Source organism: Corvus kubaryi, unplaced genomic scaffold (genome assembly GCF_017639235.1).
Source record: "Corvus kubaryi isolate FWS band 111438036 unplaced genomic scaffold, C.kubaryi_AGA036_p1.0 136, whole genome shotgun sequence".
Lineage (NCBI taxonomy): Eukaryota > Metazoa > Chordata > Aves > Passeriformes > Corvidae > Corvus > Corvus kubaryi.
The window spans coordinates 11,103,190-11,124,804 of NW_024580670.1; the positions used below are offsets into that span (position 1 = coordinate 11,103,190).

General features: G+C 44.3%; 1 protein-coding gene across 6 annotated transcripts in view; it reads right to left on the reverse strand.

The window, feature by feature from the left end:
- MGLL (monoglyceride lipase) overlaps positions 1–21,615 on the reverse strand; it is a 101,156-nt gene that overhangs the window by 42,029 nt on the left and 37,512 nt on the right. For 3 of the 6 annotated variants that reach the window (XM_042017005.1, XM_042016997.1, XM_042016990.1), the window contains one exon: positions 17,609–17,747. In XM_042017005.1, coding sequence (XP_041872939.1) covers positions 17,609–17,747 — 139 coding nt within the window. Of the gene's footprint in view, positions 1–17,608; positions 17,748–18,333; positions 18,686–18,723; positions 18,748–18,817; positions 18,993–21,615 lie in introns of those variants that run through there. The other 3 variants (XM_042017032.1, XM_042017024.1, XM_042017015.1) reach the window with 3 other exon arrangements.

Genomic DNA, 21,615 nt, shown 5'->3' on the forward strand with positions numbered 1-21,615 from the left:
GCTTTTATTCAACACTGATGCAATACCATGACTTGACCCATCAGCATCCTTCTAGATGCTAAGAGCCCTCACTTTAAGTGAAATCAGTGAGAAAAGATAAAAACCCAAAGCTTCAGAGAGGCAAGGTGTTCCTGTGACCTTTCCTTCCACCTGGAACACAATTGCCAGGTGTCACAGAACTGAGCCTTTGCACACCACAGGGAACAGATCTGGGTTATTATTTGTCTTCAAAATACTAAATAAAACCCCTGAACCTGTTTGTGCCTTAAGAGCTCTAATGGTAGTAGCTGTTGAAGTGACTTAGATACTTTTGAAAGTTTTGTTGTATCAATAAGCATAAACAAAGCACAAAATTTCCAATTTGTTACGCTGAAGCAAAATCAGCCTGTCTTGTTGTTCAATAAAAAGTGAGAGTAGCTTTACTGACTAAAAACTAGGTCACATCTACAGAGCTCTTTAGCTCCAGCTTTCAGGTTTAAGCACAGGGGCCGTATATTGAACACAACCTTGAAAAATTGAAATTAGTACAAGTATAATCTGAACATGGATTGAAGGATTTGGCTCTTTCACTTAATCCCAAATTTTCCATTACAAAATAAGTTTAGATTTGGCAAATAATACCTGAAGGCAGTGTAACAAACACACGGTTCAACATATTTTCACTAGCAAGTTGCCAGGAAAATACAACAAATGATTAGACTGACTGACAGAATTCTTCCCAGTATGTAAACATTTTTGCAGATATCCCTGCTCTTAAATCACATTTTTCTCCTTCCTTACCACGATGGCTGAATAATAACAGAATATCAGAGATAGCTTTCAACAGAGTCATTTAAAATTAATACGGATCCTGTGGTGTTTGAGATTTTGCAGGACTGCGGTGCTTTTCTGTGCAATCTCAATGAGAATTTTGTTTAAAAAAGGTTTGTGTCTTGGCCATGTCTCAAACTGGTACTGGGGAGAAATTTCTTCACCTGCAGCTTTTGCAGTTGTGCTGCTGAAATCCTTGGAACTTCTCACGTACCAGGTAGAAAACATCGTACACAGCCTGCAAAGCTCTCTGGAAACTGACCCGTGCCTGAATCCCTGCTGATGCCAGCGTCTCTGACCACAGGCAGGGCAAGCTCGTGTATCTTTGGATGCTTCAGCTGGTTTTGGCTGGCGGAACTGTGATTGCTGAACATCTCGAAATAGCACGGCTTTGGCACCTGCTGAGGAAAGCAGCTCCTCGCACAGCAGCAGGACTCCCCCGCGCTCGGCGGGTGTGTCTGCACACAAAGCCGAGGTGTGAGCTGGGCATGAGAAAGAGCCCCCGCTCCTGCTCTCACCTATCGCTGCAACAACAGTTACGGGCTATTAAAGGAAAGTGCTTTATTGACTGCTGACTGCAAAAGCAACAGATGGTTTTCGCAGATCCCTGCCCTCCCCATAGCCTTTGTCACCTCCTCCTCCTGTCCCCTCCCCACTGCAGGTTTCTGCCTCCTGGTACTGCACAGCTTGGCAAACAGATGCAGTTGCTTATTACAACAAACAGGCAGGACAATATTTATCTCTACTGTTCAAATCAACTACTGGCTGCATTTAGCGCTCTCCCGTGAGGAGGTGATACACACCAGTGACCTGTCCCTGCTCCCACATCTCCACTATGCTGGTGACCCCTGACTGGTATCAGTCCCTCCTAAATTGCAGCTGCAAAGTTAAGCTTTATAAAGCACAGCAATGCCACACTCTCAGTTAACACAAAGCACCTGCAAACACCGTATCCCGAATTAGGGAGGGTGGGACTTGTGGAGGCCAGGCTGCATCACAGAGTCAGTGTGCGCAAATCCACGCGAACGCGGTGTCTTTCTGTTCTGCCCCTTGGAGAGGTCACCAGCTGATCCAAGCTTTAGCTGTGTGCAACCCTTCCCTATTTCTCAGTGTAGCTTCACATCCACTAATATTTCACTTCTTGTGTGGGGAGCTGCTTTGCAGGGCAGGGTGGTGCTTTAGGTTGCAGTTCTAGGTGGAAAGGCAGTACCAGGTTTAAAGGTTCTCACTTTCTTTTTTGCTGGGTCAAGACAGTTGTTCAGAGATGCAATTCCACAGTCGACTGGAGGAGAAGAATTGTAGGGAAAATAAATTGCAGCACTGGACTTACACACATAAGCAAGAGCCCTCTTAAACCAGGGCTGTTAGAAGAAAAATACACTGAAAACACACCCAGAAAGCTTCTGTGCTGTGACACTTTGCAGGCCTGAAATACCCCTCAGGACTTGTGTCCTGGTGGGCACAAGACCCATGTTCTTGCTTTGCTTTCAACAAAAATCATGTTGAAACTGAACTAGACAAAGAAGATTGCAAGCAGGATGGTGAAACTTTTAACACCTTGTGTCCTCTGGGAACAGAACCACTTCTCTGGGACCCTGTGCATGCTCCTTTATTGCCAGAAAATAACCCAAAACATTAGGACTGAACCGAAGAACGGAAGACAAGCTTCCTATGACTGCATATATGAAAAATGCAATCTTTTCCACTCCATTCAAAAGCATCCCTCTTCAGAATAATATTTAAGTACTTGCCTTAACCTCAGGAAACTTTCTTCAACACATGAAAGTCAACAGCACTCTCAAAGTACAGGATGAAAGTTAAAAAGGGATTTATAAATGCTGTCTTGAATAAGGACTGATTTAATCACAGGCAGAAGAGATTTCCTGAATCAAGACCTCACAACTTAAGCTAATACCATGTTACTCTGTGTTAGGCAACTGTGCTTTTCATTTGGTCTTATGGATGTTGTTACCAGAACCAGATCAGCTCTAACAAAGAACATCTGACTTGAACAGTTTTGAATTCCAGACACTAAATTCCTAAAGTAATTTTTAAAAATTAGCTGACAGGAAAGCTCTGAGCCAGCTAAGCTGCCAGAAAAATGACTGGCTTAAGTACTACATTTTGTTGTGTTGTTTGAGCTGATTTATCAGTTCCTTTGTAGCTGAACAACTAACCTTTATTTACCAAAAACTGGTGGCGTTTTTGGACAAGCAACTGGATAGTTGCTCACAGATCTTTTAGCGTGTTAAAAATGTTATGTGTGTATTTTGCCTCCAAAGTCTATTATAATGGAAAGTCACTGAAAGGTGTTCATTCTTTTGTTAGCTGGGTGAATGAGCCTCACTATGAGGATTAGCTATCTATCATATAATAAGATTTGTGAGATTTAAGTGTCAATTTAATTTTCTACCCTTGGTATTTGCTTAAAGATTACCATTAGAAAAAAAATTCAGCTAATAATTTACAAGAACACGTAATGAAGAATAATTTTTTTGTTCACTGTTTGTGATCTTTTCCTTTTCTCTGGAGGGCTCTTCAGCCCCTTGCTTTGGGTGTAAGACCTGAAGTCTGAAAGGGGGTTGTCTCTCCATCTGCTTTTTGAGTCAATTTTTGCATTCTTTTTTCTGGAGGTGATTTGTGCCCCAAGACAACCCTGAAAAAACTTGGGCCATGGGCAGGGGTTACAAAAAGCTACAGCAATTTCTCTCATGTTATGCATGCTTGTGACCTACATAACCACGAGTTCAGCCTGGTGACTCCAGTTAGACAGGAGTATTTATGGAGCCAGGTGTGTCCATGCCATCCTTCTGCCTCTAGGAAACGTCTGAGTTATGTCCCTCTGAAGGTGCAAGAGGGAGTGACTTTTCTCCCAATTCCAATCCATGTTTCAAGGAGGCATTGCACCCAAGAGCTTTGCTTGCTCTCTTGCTCAGGTTTTTTAAGAACTGCATTCTTAGCCTCTGCCCTACTGCCCCACAGCTTTGCTGTGTAGGCCCAGGCTCTGGAGAACCACCTCTTCCTTGCAGCTCCATAGCTATTTTTCCCAATTCAGGGGAAAAAGCAAATCAGAATGTCAGCAGCCTGGAGCTGAGTCTCTATCAACCTTCTCTCAAAATCACAGACCATACAGCATTAGCATGGATGCCTCACAGAGCTCTGAATCTGGAGGAGTTTAACTTTGGAAAACCTTTATGCATGACAGAATATGTCAAAGGAACCTGCACTACGCTCACAATACACAATTTCTGCTTGACTTTGCAGAGCTTGTGGGGGTTGAGGGTTCTGTGCATTTGTGTTTGATGTGGTTTGATCTAGACTAGTAGAATCAGTAGCTTTATCCCTGTCCAGAGCCTAAATTGGCAATTAAAAAATAAGCCTCTTCAGGAGGCTCTGCTTCCTACTTTCTTTCCTCATTTCCTCATTTCCTCAGGCTTGGAAGTTCCCATGCAAGCCCCTCTGAAGGGGCTGCTATTAATTTAAGCACAATCTTGCTGTCTTACACCATCCAGATTTAGGGCTCAGTCTTAAAATCTGTGCCTGCTGCTACAAGCAACCCTCTTGCAATATGTCTGCAAGCCTGATCTCATCATACATCTCAAAATCACAATTCCTCACAAGAAAAGAGTTAGGAGGACATTTCAGAACTGCCATGATGTCCAGAAGGAGTAACATGGCTAAGTTTTCCAACCACCCCAGAAAGGGCAGACGCCATAAATCAGCAGAGCAGAGACAGAACTGGGTAGTACAAATATATTTCATAACAAAAGGTTCAACAGGATCTAGCTAGAGCAAGCACAAAACAATGTGGAGAAACAGTTTAAGCTGATTTATTGTAGCTTTTCAAAAAGCAAGCCCTCACTGAGAATAACTCTTGAGTGGTTAATACAGGGAAAAGAGAGGAAGGAAACTTCAGGTGGGGGTGGGAGAGAAAGAATTATTGGGTCCTTGCAACTGCATAGCTCTGGGTAAATCTCTGCAAAGTTAACATTTAACATCAGCTGTATTTAGTTTCAAGGAGGCTTTGAAGCAATATTTTAGGGGACATGAAGCTGAGATCAGAGGTGAAATGCCTGGTGTGTAGCTTAAAACTCGTGGGTCGGATCTTCCCACCCCTTTCTTGGATGAAACTGAGGAGGAGGGATTCTAGGGTTACATGGACTGCCTCGGGGAGACACTCCTCCACTTTGATATCAGAGATGGGATTTTCTGTGGCAGAACTGACTGCCAGACCTGCTGCTCTGAACCTGCAAGGCAGACAAGATCCCCAGAGGCTTGGGCAACTCAGGGTTGGATCTGAGCTTTCCTCTTGCTTCTGCCCTTCTACAGAGCACAAGAAGCCTTGAAAGAAGGATTATGACTGCTGTTTCCAGCAAGGCAAGGAGTAGGCATTGCCACACACAGGGCCGAGGAAGGGAGGATGTGTGGGGAGCCCAGACAGAACTGCCCCAGGACCTGACTGGGAGGAGTGCTGGAACTGACATCCCAGTCCTGTGCTTTGCTCTGCTTCAGCCCTTGCTCAGTACAAGGCCTACAAGGGAGATAAAATGGAGGTCATATCTCCCAAGGGGAGCTACAAGGATAGATGCCCAAAGCAGTCAGTGTCTGTCTAAAAAAACTGTGCAAAACATTGCTTAAATAGAAGACATCAGCTGCAAAATTCAAGTCAATCTGAAATCACACCCGAGTTTTTTAGATTAGCTTTGGGGTGTGGAGGGAGAATATGCCAAGAAACAAAAGAGTTTCTGGCACAGATCCCCTTGGAAATCAGGAAAAATAAAATACTTCTGGTTAGTTTAATTAAAAATTCATTCTCACTTGGAAGCAAAGCCACTGCAGATGAGTGATGGCTGCAGGGCCACCACTCTCAATGGAGAACCAACAGACAGGGAGTAAGAGCAAGAACAGTTTTCACAGACTCTCCCTCCTCTTCACTTGCACTGAATGTTTAATGATTTCCAAAGGGACAAAAATGACTGTTTAGCCAGTCGTGTAGCAGTTTCTTCTTGAAATCAAAATGCAGATACTGCCTTGTGAGCCAAAGCCTTGGAAATAGAAAGGCCTGTGTAATGAGATGGACTGTCCTTTACAAGCACGAGAAAGCTGCATTTGAAGGGCCAGAAGCTTCTTCTGCACAGTTGTTATCGCTTAAACTCAGCACTACTTGCTAGTTCAGGACTACAGCTGCTCTCTGAACAAGAAAAGGGTTTTTTTATGTAAAAGCATGTCTCTGTTTCAAAGTAGCTGTTCCTTTTTACTGAACTCCCTTGCAGCCTTGGCATATTTGGAACACTGGAACCTGTTCCAGTGACAAGTCATTATTGCTGCTAGAAGTTCATAGCCTGACAAATCCAACTCAACCCTAAAAGACCAAGGAAGCTTCCTAGAAAGGAACAAGGTGTGCTTCATTAAGGGATGAGCTCAAGCCTTGCAAGAATGCTCCCTACGTGGCATCCCAGCCACATTTTGACAATTTAATCTCACTATTTGGCATAGCACAGAAGATGGAAATAGACTGCAGTATTCATATATTGAGGTGAGGAGTTTTAGATACGCCTCTGCAGCTTTCAAATGATGGAAACTAGTTTATTTAGTAAAGCCATCCCTCTGGTTAGATCCACACAAGTACTTGGTAATGTATAAGTCCTTAGGAACATGCTCCTTGCTTGGTTATTTTCAAATATTTGTTAAGAAGGGCTTGAGACAAATAATCGAGTGCTGCAGAGAACACCACATCTAAACGTTAAGCAGCATTTGCTGAAGTCCTCTAAGACAAGTCTGCAGACTTCTTCTGACCTCAATTCTTTCACAAGGTATTTTTCATGCAGGACTTCAGTCGTAGTCTGAACCCAAGTGCCCCAGAGGTTCTTCGTAGTCAATCCCCGCCCCCCTCCCAAATCAATGGTTCTTAAAAATGGGCTTTTCCACGGTTCAGACTCTAGCCATGGCTCTGATCACCTCCAATATCAAGCTGCTGTTTCAGGGAGTAGATGGTACAGGCAACCCACGACAAGCAATACTGAAAAAGTTATTACAGGGAGAATTCAGCTCAGTGCCCCAGCACCTGTGCAGGGAAGAGGCTGAAAAGAACACACCTGGCACAAGAGGGTCACAACGTTTCTGAGCTAGTTCTTGCAATCAAAACTGCATGACTGAAGTACTTTCATCAGGCATTTGGGGCTTACGTGGGCAAATCTTCACTAGCTGGGAATCACAGAACGGTTTGGGTTGAAAGGGACCTTAAAGATCACCTAGTTCCAACCCCCCTGTCATGGTCAGGGACACCTTCCAGGATGAGAGCTGTGAATAAAGAAGGAGCAAGAAAGGAGATGACACTTTACCTGTTCTGTGAAGCCAAGATACTATGTTATTATGACTTTTTAATAATGCACTGACTGTGCAGTTCCCATTTGTACAGCAATGGTTTAAGGAGAGACTCCAATTCCCTGAAATACTTAGACCCAACAGTACTGTTTGTGGCCAGGCAATTCCACCCCTAATGTAGAACTCTTGATTACTTCCTGCAGAGTCAATTGCCCATCCTCACTTACACCTTCCTGATCCAATTTTGTCAGCAGTCCTCTGTGTTGGCAGAGATCTTAATTGGTTATTCTTAACTAACTGACAAATTCATTTTAAGTTCAGATGTCGCAGGTAGCATGAGTCTCTAAATTGCAAAGCTTTTTCCACACGATTTTCTAAAATTTAGGGTGGAATTATCCCATAAACTTAGAGACAGAAACTCAAGGGTTGATTTCTTAATCATAAAGCGCTTATGTATATTTTAACATATTTTGAGATTAAACACATTAATTTCCAGTCTAATCTTGGCACATCCCAGTGCTGCACTTCAGCCTTGCCCAGCTATGAGAGGAATCTTTGCAGCAAGAGGCTTTACAGGCTCTGTCAAAATCAATATCAGCAGCTACTCCTCTGGGAAATTAGGAATGTCACAGGCAAAGCATTTGCCAAGGCTTTCAGCATGTTCCAATTAATTTACTATTCCATGTTTGCTGTAGACCTGAGGCAGGAAGGAAAGTTGAATGTAAGCAGTTAAACATGAGGCATGGAATGCTGCTAAGACAGTGATCACTGTAACAGGGGCTTCAAAGGCTGAAATGTTTATTCGTGTTTTGAACCAAAGTGAATTTTAATCACAGGTGAGGTGCAATGGTTTACCCACTTAAGAGCTGGATACAGACTTCAGCCTATGGCTGCCAAATCCAGATGTGTTATTTCTTGGCTTTACTGAGCTAATCTGGGTGTCCAAAGGCTTTAGCTACTGCATGCTTGGTTTCTAAAATGTTGTTTCATTTCTAACACTAAGGCAGCTTCACCTCTGGCAGTGAGGGCTGCCATGCTAACATAAGTAAGGAACCAACCTGCCATGAGTTTTAATCACTGCCTTGTTGATTTGCTCTCGAAAAGGGCCAGATGTAATAGCTTTAAGATTCAAAATGTGAATGGGGACCTGTCCAACTTGAGGTGCAACTACTAGAATAAAGATGGGTGGTAACAATAAAAAAAGTCTTTAGTTAGATGAGTCCTTGGCTGCAATCGTTTTAGGTACAAGCAAAGAAAGCCAAAGGCATGTGGGATGTCTTTTCTGCAGAAAAGCTTAAAATAGAAAAGGAAATCAATACTCATTTACAGTATCTGGCAGTCACTGAACCAAAACATACATGTACACCTACAGCTGAGCAGAAATAACAGCATTTATTTAAACCACAAGCTGTTATTCTGCTGCAGGAATGCTGTGTTTCATGTGTAGCACTTCACCAGAGACTTTACCACATATTTCTGACCATTTTTAAAAAGCCTCAGCAATATCCAGGGCAAATACCACAGTTATGAGCCCCAACAGCCAGGCCAGCTTCGACTCCTTCGATTCGCAGCAAAGAAAGAGTGAGAGCTGGTGTGGAGGAGAATGTGCTCAGCAGGAAGCAAACCTCTGATGGGCAGAACCTTTAAATGATGCTTCAAAAGAGAAAAGTACACCTGTGTGTAAGAACGAGGCAATGTTTCCACTCTGTGAAATTATGGGCTTCAAAGGAAGGAATAGTGTTTAACAAATCAGCATTCCCCAAACACTGAAAGTGAAATGAAATGTAAACAAAGTGAATCTGCTGATTGCTTGTTTTTTTTCCATTCCCCTGCTCTGAGAAATGTGACCAGTAAATAAACAGGATAAATAATAACAGCAGCTGGCTTTTGTACAACACTCCTCATACAGAAAACCCAAAATGCTTTACAAAGGGTGCAAGCAGGCTGCTTGCAGAGGTCACATGAGGCAGAGATGAATGGCACCTCAGGAGATCCTCTGATCCATCACCCCATCCCAAGCAAGGATCAACCCTTCTTCCCACTGCCACATAAACTGAGCACAGAGGTAAAAAGCCTTGCCCATGGCAACACAGCATGCCAGAGGCGAGGATGGACACACAGCATGAGTCAAAACCTGACCCTACGGCAGCCAACAGGAGCTTAACAGCAGAGTTAAGATATCACCATGGGTTCCCTGTGCTACATGTATGGGGCCACTGTGAACCTGGAAAGAAAAAAGTCAATTTAATAAAAGCTTTCTGTCCTAATGACTTTGTGGGCATCTAATAACGTCAGAGAGATGCTCTGTGCATTTTCAGGACAACCTGGGCTGAGATGCTCCATGCACCTTTTTTGGGGAGGGACAGAGGATGACTGAATGCTGATTGCTTGAATGTCTTTTTAATAACGTGAGATTATGAATGCTACTCAGAATACAGATTTTAATGCTCCAAACATTGTAGACTAGCTCTCCCACAAAATTGAAAAAATGAAGAAAAAGCTTAACCATTAAGTCAGCTAGATGTTATCTTACAGAAATTTAATTACTTGCTGCTTCCTCGTCACTCCTCATGCCTTTCACCCAGCAAATTAAGCCACTGCAGATTTCTGGAATTTGACAGTTGAATTTGAAAGCCCACTGAGATAGTTTTGAAAATAAAAGTAAGAAGTCTGTTAAAAAATGATAAAAAAAAGCTCATCTTGTCTGTTGGTGAACCAACTAACCTGCTGACACCTACAGCAAATTAAACCAAATTATATTCTAAAGAAAGGCCAATGATTTAAGTCTTATTCCCTCACTCTGCAAGCTTCAAGCTGGAGCAAGGAAGAAAGAAAACATAGAGAGCAAGACATTTATTACAGGTCAGACAGATGTCTGAAAAAGATTAGCAGTCTTTCTTGCATACCAAATCTATAGTAGTTTGTACACTTTCTCCTTACCCATCTGTACACAACACTGGAGCAAACGATTACTACCCTATTACTGCTGAATCTTTGGCGTTAACCCAGTTGTCAATATTTTGTTCCCTTTTTTCCCTGTTCTTTCCTTTCAACGATTGCTGCTGAGACCATTTACTTGTAGCAGAACAGCAGAAAACAACTAATGCATCACTTAGTAGATTTTATTTAAAATCTCTCTTCTAACACAAAGCCGTCTTCAACCACCAGCTGCTCAAGGAATAACTTACTTTCTCTGGCAGCTTCCATCTAGAAACTCCAGCCCCAATTTGTATCACTTGACTGGATGACTACATCCAATTTTAGACAAGGAAACAAAAGTACTTAGAAATTGTGAGTGATTCTGTAAATCACTGGTCATTGTGTCATTGTCTAATGACCGTCTTGACCATGTTTTGCCTGTTCTCTGCCCCTCGTTGACTTCTTTTTTCTGTTTTCTGACACTAAATTCTCTAGGTCTAGCAAGTTGCCTTTGCCATCACTCAATATGGGAGGATTCAGAGGCTTCCATCATCGAGTGCCTGCCAAACAGAAACAAAGATTGTTCCTGGCTGGAGAGCCAGTGTCTGATACAGAAGGGGGGACCCTTTCATGCCACTGGAATAACTCATGAAGTTTGGTGTTACTCAAGGTCCTGGGACATTGAAAACTGCTACAGGAAGAATGAATCCCTTCGAACACAAACAGACTGCATCCGTCCAGGAGGAACAAACACATTCCCAAGAAGAGAAAGACCAAGACCAAGACCTATCCCCTCTCTGCTGATGGGAATATCCCATAGGAGCATGCTTGGAGGTGGGTAAATCTGCTGCAGTGCTGTGGTCGCCAGGACAGTTTCCACCAGCTGGTCCCTTCCTGGCCCCAAGGGCACAGCTTGGTACCACTGTCTGGGCAGCGAGTCTGGTCAGCTTGGCAGTGCCTTCCTGACACCACCACCCAGTGACTCCCCCATGTCTGGTTGCTTTAGAAGATGTTTATGGTCAGGACTAGCCCAAGGTTGGTATTTGGGATTGCTGTACCAGTATTTTTCTTTCAGTTAACATAAGTGAAATTTTACTGGTCTGCAAGAGGAAACCCTAGAGGAGGTATAATTTTAATGATGTCTGAAAACTTTACTTACCCTGCTAATTTCCTTATGGATAATAAGCCACACTGACACAGCGTCAGAATGTCTGTGCTGTAGAGTACAGGACAGGGATGGCTGGGTGTAGTCAAGGATATAAGTGGAGTGGGATGAGGTAAGGGACCTGCCTGAGCATATCTGTAGGAATCTCATGGGCAAGATGCAATACTATCTCCTTGGATACCTGGAATAATCAGCCATTTGCTATCAGGGTTGTGTCACATCTCTTGGATAAGGGACAATAGGATGATGGCTTCCATTCAAGTGGGAACACATTAGGACAATGACACGCCTGAACCTAGGGAAGGCAGTTCAGCCAAATATGTCTGCAGGGATAGCTCTTAGAACAATGCAGTTTCCCTAGAAGAACAAAGAGATCAGATGTTCACCCTGGCTCAAAAGAGGACAAAGTCACAGCAGTCTGAAGGGAACTTGAAAAGCCAACTCCTCTGCTACAGACATCTAGAAAAAACACCCTCTTTCAGCCAGAACAACTGTACCAGCCAACTCTTGTTGCAGATGTATTCACAGTGATCTAAAAGAGCTGCTGTGTGTTCCCAAGGGATGTTCCAAGAGTGCTGGAGAAATTGAAGCAAGGAACTGTGTGCAGCTCTTTTATTATTTCCACTAAACCCACATATTCCTAATAGCAGTAAAGTGCTCTTGCATCTGGAACCTTGATAAGATCACTGAGTTGTCTGCTTCAGCTATTGTGTCACTACCAACAAATAGCTGGTTCAGAGCGGTCCCAGTTCGATGAGCTGAAGAAGGGGTCAGTGCAGGGTCTGCTCAGGATAAAAACACTTGGAGGGACCAATAGATCTCTAAATGCTGAGTGACCAACTTGGGCATCCATCAGAGTCGTGGCACAAAGCCAGTACTGATCATCACACTTGTATTCCAATTAAAAGCAAATGAACCATTTGTTTTACAGATGCCAGGTTTGCTCATCCTTCAGTCTCTGGCAGAATAATGTGCAGGAAAATTATTTTTACAACACTATCTCTAGATCATTTTTCTTCTTTTCTCCTATTTCTAGCTCTGCTTCTTATATTCACCATGCTGGACCGCATTGTTTCCGATTCCTCAGGTGGCACACAGAACCAACACTGATTTTGCTTTTTTTGCTGCTCTCAGGATCAGGATGAAATATTACTGCTTTGAGGCTCACAACAGGGAACTCCAAAAGTCACCTTGTTCCCAGACACTGATGTCACAAAGTTGAACACCTGTGCTCAGAAGCAGATCCTAACAGGGCAATGAGCAAAAGGGACAGCTTAATTACTATTGTTATTCCATTTGCAATTCACCTTTTTCCTGGGGTTCTGTGGAATAAAAGGTAGATTTGCTTGTGTTGGATGCTCCTGTGGAGACTGAAAAAAAATTATCCTACTGAAAAAGCCTGTTGGAAATATCTGCAGTGAGAACCAAAGCTGCTCCCCTGTCTGTCAGAGTCCCTCTTACATGAAGCTGGTTTGCTAATTTGCCCATCCTCTGGAACCGCATAAGGAATCATAAAAGGATGCCCCCATTCACAGTGAATAAGACAGTCACATGGAGCAAAGATAACAGAGGCATTAAAGGAACACATACACAGCTGATGAAAAGAAGGGAGGCTTTAGAAACTCAGGCAATAGCAATACAGCAAGCAAAGCCTGGAATGTTGATTCGACAATGATCATTGTTATTTCCCTTCGAAGTGTGTGTGATGGGATCAGGAAAACAGAGGGAGCTGAATTCATCCTATGGCAAACTGTGCTGACATAAGTCACTTTGCATCCTACAGATTTGGCTTTAATTTCAAGTTGACCTCATTAGTACAAACAAAGTGTTCTTCAAGAGTGACACTGAATTAGGAACTGCTTTAAGTATTTCTAGAGACTAACACAATACACTATAATTAAAGACATTATAATCAGTGACTTGATTTCTTTTGCTTTGACTTCACTTTGGCTTATTTATTTATTTATTCATTCATTCATTTTGGAAAGGTCTGAAAGCCAAATTCAATTTTGTCATCTGCTCATGCTGGGAGCTGTGCTGTTCTGGAAATGGTATGCACGTGCTGGTAATGAGATGCCAAAACCATCAAGCAGTATTTACAATTTAAAGACCAGTTCAAATATAAAAGCAGTTTGTATTTCTGCACCACAGGCACATCTGCAAAGTCTTTGGGGAACAGAGAAATCTGTTTTCTCCTTATTGGCTTGGCCTTTCACTACTGACAAGTCAGAAGGAATGGCAGACATTCTTCAATGAGTAAAAGAAATGCAAAAAGTAAACAGAAAAGTGGGTGCTTTTTGTTTGTTTAATTTTGTATTTTTAAACACATCTCAGGTGTAGAACTGAAAGAACTCTTACGAAGGCACTGTTTACTCAGACAATTGCAACTCTGTTTACTTGAACTGTGGTCCCAATGTCTAAAGTTGAGCCAACCCATTCCAGTGTACATTACCAATGGCCCAGGAAGGCCCCTGTGACCCCCAGGCAGAGAACCACTGTGGGTCCTGACAATCCTCTAAGCACACCTGGAGACCACTCTGTGAGAGACACTCACACACCATGCTAACTAGCCAGGTAGTGATTTCTCTCTGGTGGCTGAGGAAGCTCAGATTCATGGATGTCTGGAACTCACATTTTCAAGTGCATCCTCTAGCTACAAGTGTCTGAAGTGCCCAGCTTCAAGTGACTGATCTACCAGGAGAGACTCAGGCATCACTGTCTAAAGTCAGTGGCAGCTGCAGCTATGAGCACCTTTGAAAAATTACTCTGAGTCCCTAAATCTCACAGGGTTTACTTGAGGTCAGGAAGAGGGGCTAAAAGTGCCCCAGAAGAAACTGTTTGTGCTTATCTAGGTAGTGACAAGAGTGGAGAAAGCATCCAGAAAAGGCTACGGGGATACAGACCAGAGAGGAAGAAGGTCACCTCTGAAGTTCCTCAGGCCCTTTAGGGGCCTCAAAGGAAATGTCTTGACTTCTCCTCCCAACTTTCCTTCCCCTTCCTCATCAACCTCTATTCTTAGCAGCTTTGTCTGAGAGCTGGAAAAAGAACACAGTTTCTTAATTCCTCACCTCCTGTTACCTCATATTTTGACTCCGAGTGCTCAGGGTGGTGGCAGTGGTTTAAGCCTTGAATGGAGCTGTTGTTTATGTTTACACAATGACTGCTTTCCCATTAAAGTAGGGTTTCTTTGGCTACTGGGACATGCAATAGGCATGAGATCAGTCCTGTTTGGTTCAAATGATTTAATTCCTCCAAACAACATTGCATAGCCCTGAAAATGCCATGCCTTGCCCAGATCTTAAGCACTGCACTCAGCAGTGAGCACTTGGTGCCAAAGAGTTACCCGTTTTCACACTCCACAAATCCAACTGTTGGCACAAAACATGAAAACGACACCAGGACATACTGCTTTTTCTTCCCTGCTGCATTCAAAAAGACCACTTAATTACACTTTAACATGGAACTGGCTCAACAAGTTGGGCAGCTTGCAGGGCTGCTGGCCGGGGAAGCTGCACCTGCACTGCTGCCAGCAGGCAGCAAGAGAAGACGAAACCCAGGCCCCAGCTCTGCTGTTGGGAGTGACTTCCCATCCGAAAAACAAGTGGAAAACACTGTCTTTCTTCTTCCTTAGTCCCATTACTCCTTACTCCATCTACCCCATCTAATCATGACGACATCTGAGTGCCTTTGTGTGTCAGCTTCCTGTGAAGTAATCACCTAAATCCCCCTCTGAAACAAAGCAGACCCTGCTGAGGAACTCACAATAGGTGCCTTTCACTGGCAGGACAACCTTGGCCTCAGTGGCACTTACAACAAAGCTTCCATATGTGCACCAGTATGGGCTGATCAGTCAGATCAACACCACACCGGATCAGAGCCTGGGTATTTGTGAGCATGAAGCAAAAAAGCCTCACAAAATTCCCCCATCTTTCTGAAAAAATAGTTGTTGCTGGTTTTTTTTAAATATGCTATAACACATTAATCTGTCACAGCCCTTTATCCACGTTTATGAGTCTGTTCAAGGAGATAAAAGAGAAGCACCAGCTCCAAGGGGTGATGTCTGTCAGTCGTCCCCACTTTCAGAGACTGCCTGGCCATTGTCTGCTCTTCAACCCCGGGCTAGGGCTACTTTCTAATTTTTCCTTTGGCAGACATCCTGGGTTTTCCCCCTCCCTGGGGGAGGGATCAAGGGCAATAAGTTCTATTCTAATAGAAGACAAGTCAATGATAACCTTTGGGCATCTGCAGTGAAGAGGTATTTCTATAGCTCTAGCTGGGATTAGGCACATAATGGATCAATGAAAGATCCCACCGTTTGACGGTTATAGCATCATTCATTAGTGTTAAGATTTGAACCTGAATCAACAATTGAGTTAGAAGAATGAAAGAATTGCTTTCAGTATCTGAAATAAATTGTAACAGGCCTGTGGAAGTCCCCTGAGGTGTCTCTCTTTCTCTCCCTATACATATATATAGAGATCAGTTTTGCTGAACGTTTAAAATTAGATTAAAGTTGCTGAGCTTCTACATAGGAAGAAGCAAAAGCAGAGATTCTTATGAAAAGTGAAAGGGGGTAAAATAATGTATTTTTGGTTTGCCTATTAAAGCACTTCAAGAGCATTCTTGACTGCAGGATCAAGGCAGTGACTTGTTATTCAGTCACTTACCATCTCTCTCATATGCAACAATTCATGAAGAGCTAATAATAAACAATACGCCCCCTCCTTACACACAAACACGCAAACACACACACTCAGGAGCTCCTTGTAAATGAGCAACACTGATCCCATCCACTTTTCTTGTCACAAAACTAGGTCAAGTTCACTCTTAATTAACTGCTTAGTGCACAGACCACTAAAAAAAATTAACTACCCAGAGGACTTAGACATCAGGTTTACAGTGTCAGCTCCTTACCATTTCTGGAACAAAGACCCATCCACCCACTACTAATTTGGTAAGAAATTAAACATGATAAAAAAGCAGTTCCACAACTGGGTGATGAATGTTATGGGTAGTTAATGATTAATTACCATTAAAATACAAAACAGCCTGGTTTCACTGCAGAACCTTGGTTTCATAGCATTATTTTTCTGTAAAGGCAATCTTCACGTTGGTGCAAAGACTATGTAATGCAACAGTGCCAAAAACTTTCTTCCTTGTTTCTGAAAGGCAGCAAGTAGAAGCAACTATAAAATGCTCTGTAGACCAGGAGATCTTGAACCAGACCTGTGTCCTACGGCCCAACCAGTGCAGTGGAGCTATGGTGGGGTGGCTGCACTGTCCTCCCCTCTGGGGATGGTGTATTTTGGTGCTTGCCCACCCTCTATATTACCTGACTGCTAACCCAGCCCTATGTTATTCCCATTGTCCTTTAGTTTTGTAGGCATAAACCCCAAGGCCAGCTAACTTTGACCCATGTCCCTCTCTCACAGCAGTTACAGGTTGGTTTGGGCAGAGGATGATGTCTAACCTGTTGGATCATCAGGATATAGTTTAACTGCTTACAACAGATTGAACAAATTTTTCCTGTGTCTGTTTTCTAGCTGTGTAAAATCAACACAGCTCTTCCTGTTGGCTTGCAGAAGAAGAAAACAATTAAACAATATCTAGATTTTTATGAAGTAGGTACCTACATAACAAGTGGCAGCACAAATACCTGCCAAGCCAGCAGATACTGGAAGAAGAAAGATCATAACTATGGGAGCAACAGCAGATCATAATCAGCACAGAAAGCTATTACAGTGAAGAGATTATTTAAATTATAAAAAAAAAACATTAGAAAAATTTCTCTACCTGATTCTTTGTGTGTGTTTATTATACAGGTCAGTTTTGAAATTGCAATTGCCAGTGAGAAAGCTCCCTGAATCATTTACTAAGTATGAATAATTTAAAACCAATCAAAAAGCAATGCAGTCAAACATTGTCCCTGTTGCCCTGAGATTTCAGCTACTACTGTTGAAACTGAACTCAGGTGCTGATGTTAAGTTTGTTGACACTGAGAAAATCAGGAAGAGTGAACACCCCAAAGCTTGTATCCCTTTCCACCCTGACTGCCAGTGCTATTAGTTTGGGGATAGTTGTTTATTGCTGATAGGCAGCAGTCACCTGCCCAGAGCCACTTGGTAGAATATTGAACTGCCAACCAAGCCAGCTGTGCAAGGAATGACAGTAACTCTGTTTTATAGCTGCAAGGCTGACTCGAGCAAGTAAAGGTTCGAGGAATGCAATCTTTACAGTAGGGGCTCTCTCAGCTGAGAGAAAGCTCTCTTAGATGCTCTGTAAAGCTCCATGTACACAGCCCTGTAATGCCAGTCAAGCTATAAATAATAATTACATTAACATAGTGGTATTTACTCATAGTAAAAAGGACATTTGCTTCAAAGTGCTCACCTGGGAGATGCTGCTGGCTTCCAATACCTGCAGAAGAGATACTGCCCATCAGCATTGATGATATGGGGCAGATCTTTGTATGGGATGTTTTGAGGACTCCGCTTTGGCGAACTTTCCTCTGGCATTCTGGAAGAATGACCTGCAAGGTGTTAGAAGAAAGAAGACATATTTTAAAACAGGTGAAGACAAGATAAAAGCTGATGGGCTTGGCCACCACAAACACTCAAGAAAGTCATTCACTAAGGCAAGCACCACTGATGGGAGGAGGCTGCTTCCAAAACCCCAGCCAAAGAGCCCCCAAAAATCATTGCTTTAAAACAGAAATGTAGCAAATTTTTTTGTTCAGAAAAGGCTCAGATTTGGGGGTAGAGCATTGCGGGTGGGGAGAGGAAGAAGAAGGGAAGATCAATCCACCATCAGTACTTCATTTACAGCTTTCTATCCCACAGTTCTCCCATCTGTGTTTATTTTGCATCATTTTGTGAAACGGATCATAAAAAGAATATTTTAACTGCAATCAAGTGCAGATTGTGCAGCAGTCGCTACAGATATGAAAAGACAGCTGCATAAAAGATTCATCTCTGGCTGAACATCTCCAAAGAACAGTGGAGGGTACACAGCAGAGGTATCTGCCGCCGTGTCATCATTAAGATCTTCTCTGACATCTCGACAGGAAGGTGGCGGCGGTGGGGAGCGAAACATTTCCAGGAGAATTTGCCACAAACCTGTTTTCATCCTGTGCAAGGGTTTGCATTCTAGTGAGGAGCCGGCATCGCAAGTCAAACGCAAGCAGATGAGGCTTTTTGCATCTCGCTGCGGAGCCGCGTTCACACCCCGGCAGCCCCACGGTCCCCGGCGGGCGCCCGGCGGGTCCCTCCCGGCGCTGCGCGGGGATCGCCCCGGCTCCTCTCCCCGGCTCGCTCGCTCTTTGAGGAAAGTCGCTTGGGTAATTCACCACTTCTCGTTCATCACTTTTTTTTTTTCCCCTTCTCAAACAAATTGCGTGTGTGGGCTGAAGTGGCGGTGGTGGGAGGGGAGGCTGGGAAGGGTGGGGGAGAGGGAGGGCTGGCGGGTGGGAAAGCTGCAGTCCACTTTCCAGAAGCTGCTGCACGTACATCAAAGGCACCTTGAACACATGCAGCTGGAGCAGCTCACAAAGTTCCTGCCCCGGCAGGTTGTTTGCAACTTTACTTCCTTCCTGCCACTTACAGTTCGGAGGCCGCGGAGACGGGGGGAGGCGAGGGAGGGGGAGCCCTTTTCTCAAAGCGATCCCCGCTGCGAAGCCATCTCTCGTGTAAGCGCAACTTCCCCAGCCCCGCGCTGCCAGGCGGGGAGCGGGAGGGAGGGGACGAGGAGGAGGAGGAGGAGAAGGAGGAGGGAGGATCCAAGCACCGACGCGATGCCAGGTCGCCAGCCCCGCACACGCATCCTCCTGCCGCGCCCGGGCGCGGCTGCCCCGCGGCCGCCCGCGGAGCCGAAGCGCGGTGGCTCCACCGCACGGTGCGCACCGGCTGCTCCCGGAGAGGAGGGAGGCAGCGGCGGAAGGGCAGAGGGTGGGTGGTGGGATGGATGGACAGATGCATGGATGGATGCATGGACGGATGCATGGATGGGTGGAGGGGCGGGCGGTGCTGCCGCCCCCTCGTCTGGGCTGGGCTGGGCGGGGAGCGGGGGAGCCCCGCGGTGCCCCCGGGCCGCGGGGAGGGCGGAGGCACGGCCGCCCCCTCCCCCGGTGCCCGCCCGCGGGGGCTCCGCACCGGCTCCGCCGCCGCTCCGCTGGGCTCCCGCGGCCGCCGCGGCGGGGGAGCGACCGCAGCGCTCCGGCAGGCACCGGGATCTGGCCATAGGAGCGGCCGCTCCGCCGCTGCGGGCTGGGGGACAGCAGAGACACCCCGGGGGCGGGGGCGGCTGCTCCAGCAGAATTTCAGAGAGGGGACATCGTGGGGCCGTGCTGCTTCCCGGGCATCCCGGTCCGAAACCGCTCCTTGGGATCCCAACACCAAACTTCGCTGTTTGCGTTTAATGTGCATCTCCTCAGGCTTTGAAGCCTCACTGGAGAGATCGTTCAGACACTAGCTGGGAGAAGTGCCCAAGCTTTGCACCCTTATTCAGGGCAAAGGCCATTTATAAACACAGCATGTGATTTATACTCACATAAATCACTGTATCACTATAGATTATATGCAATACATGTGGGGCAACTCTGTAATGTGAGATCTATTTGGTGGTCTATGATACATGCTTATAAAAATTGTCACAGCAAAGTTCCCTGAAGCCAAAATAGCTTCCCAGCCTTAAGGCATCCCAGTACAGAATTTTGTCATTTAATACTGGTAAGTGCTTAGCATTTATTGAGCACAGATTCATGCCTTTTACATTTCATCAGCTCCTTTCATTTTTACATGCTTACATAGGCTTAGAGATCTCAAGCCTTTCTTAGAAAAGGCAGCTATTAACCTTATTTTTAAAGTGAGTCAACATTCTCATCAAGTGCAAATCTGTGAACAAAGGCTGAAGAAAGGAAATAAATATGTGCTAACAACAATAACAATAAATGCAAACTCTCAGAGATGAGCCATATAAAAATAAAAAGGAAATCAAAACCAGATTTTATTTGATTCATCTTTCAGTGTCATTTATATTAAATGCTGGGGCGGGAGGGGTGTTAGTTACAAATGGCAAAAGCAAAATTACATGTTCCTGTAACTGCTGTTGTTTGGAAAAAAATAAACAAAACCAACATTTATGGTTGTTTATAATGAGTGAGATTTAGGTCAGATGGGTCTTAAGCAGAGCCCTGGGAGCTGTACCTGGAGCTGCACCATTTGCTAGGCCAGTTACTATCTAAGCATGAATGGGTGGAATTAAAGAGCTATCACAAGCCAGCTCCAGAATTGGTAGAAGCAAGGACGTATATGATTATTTAAATGATACAGATCAGATAATAACTGGATTAAGAAGAAAAGAAAGAAGGAAAGAAACCTCTTCCCCTGCTCAAGGTTTATCTGCCAGGAACACTTACTGCTTCTCTACAGCCATCCATGAAATCTGATGCCAGGAACAGGCTCCTCTCCTGCTGTGGTGCTGGGAATATCAGAGTTCCCAAGGCCACAGAGGGGTGGAGGGAGTGGAGGAAAAAATTTCTTTTTAAACTTCTGGATAAAAATAGCATCTCAAGGAAAACGACCTTTGTTGGGACACAAGGGCGAGACCCTGACTTTGAGAGCCTGCCCTGGTCAGTCCAGATATATGATTCCCTTGGTACCCTGTTAACCTCAGTGTAGCTAAAACTGGAGACAGCATAACTGTGGTCCAGCCTGCCCTCTCTGCAGGTCCACATCCTCACCACAGCTTTGGAATGAAGAATCAACCAACACCTCCTTCCCTTCTTGCCAGCTTCCCTGAGACCCCAGGAATTTGAGGCCATTTCTTCCCATAGGTAGCACACACTTTCCCATCTCAATGTTAACAACATAAAAACAAATGAGGGGCAACTGCTGATTTGTTACCTTATTATTTTGCAGAGTTTAAGCTGTGAATGAAAAGCCACCTGAGAAAACTGGATTGGGTCTGGGGAATTTATGTACGTGATACTCAGACTGTATACCAGGCTTCAGCAGAGCAATTACTGCGCCCTGGCTCCCTGTGAGAAATCAAAGGGATGCCTGAGCATACAGTATTTATGAGACTGTAACATCTTCTCTTGTCTTGGTGGAGTGAAATACGTTTCAGAAATAGAGTTTAAGCTAAATCAACTTCTAATAAAAAACAAATTCACTCTTGGTAAATCTTTACACTAACTCAGCAATTACTCAGTCCTTGTAGGAACGGATGTTTGGTTAAGCCCTGCTTAATTTAAGTGTCTCCATTGACCTCCAAGGTACACACAGAAGTATAGAGAAAAGGGATACACCTTCAGATGAGGTGAATTTTAGGAAAAGGATCAATTGCTGGAATGACAGAGTAAATACATGTAATGAAACTTGTTATCAGAGCAAGGGGAGGGG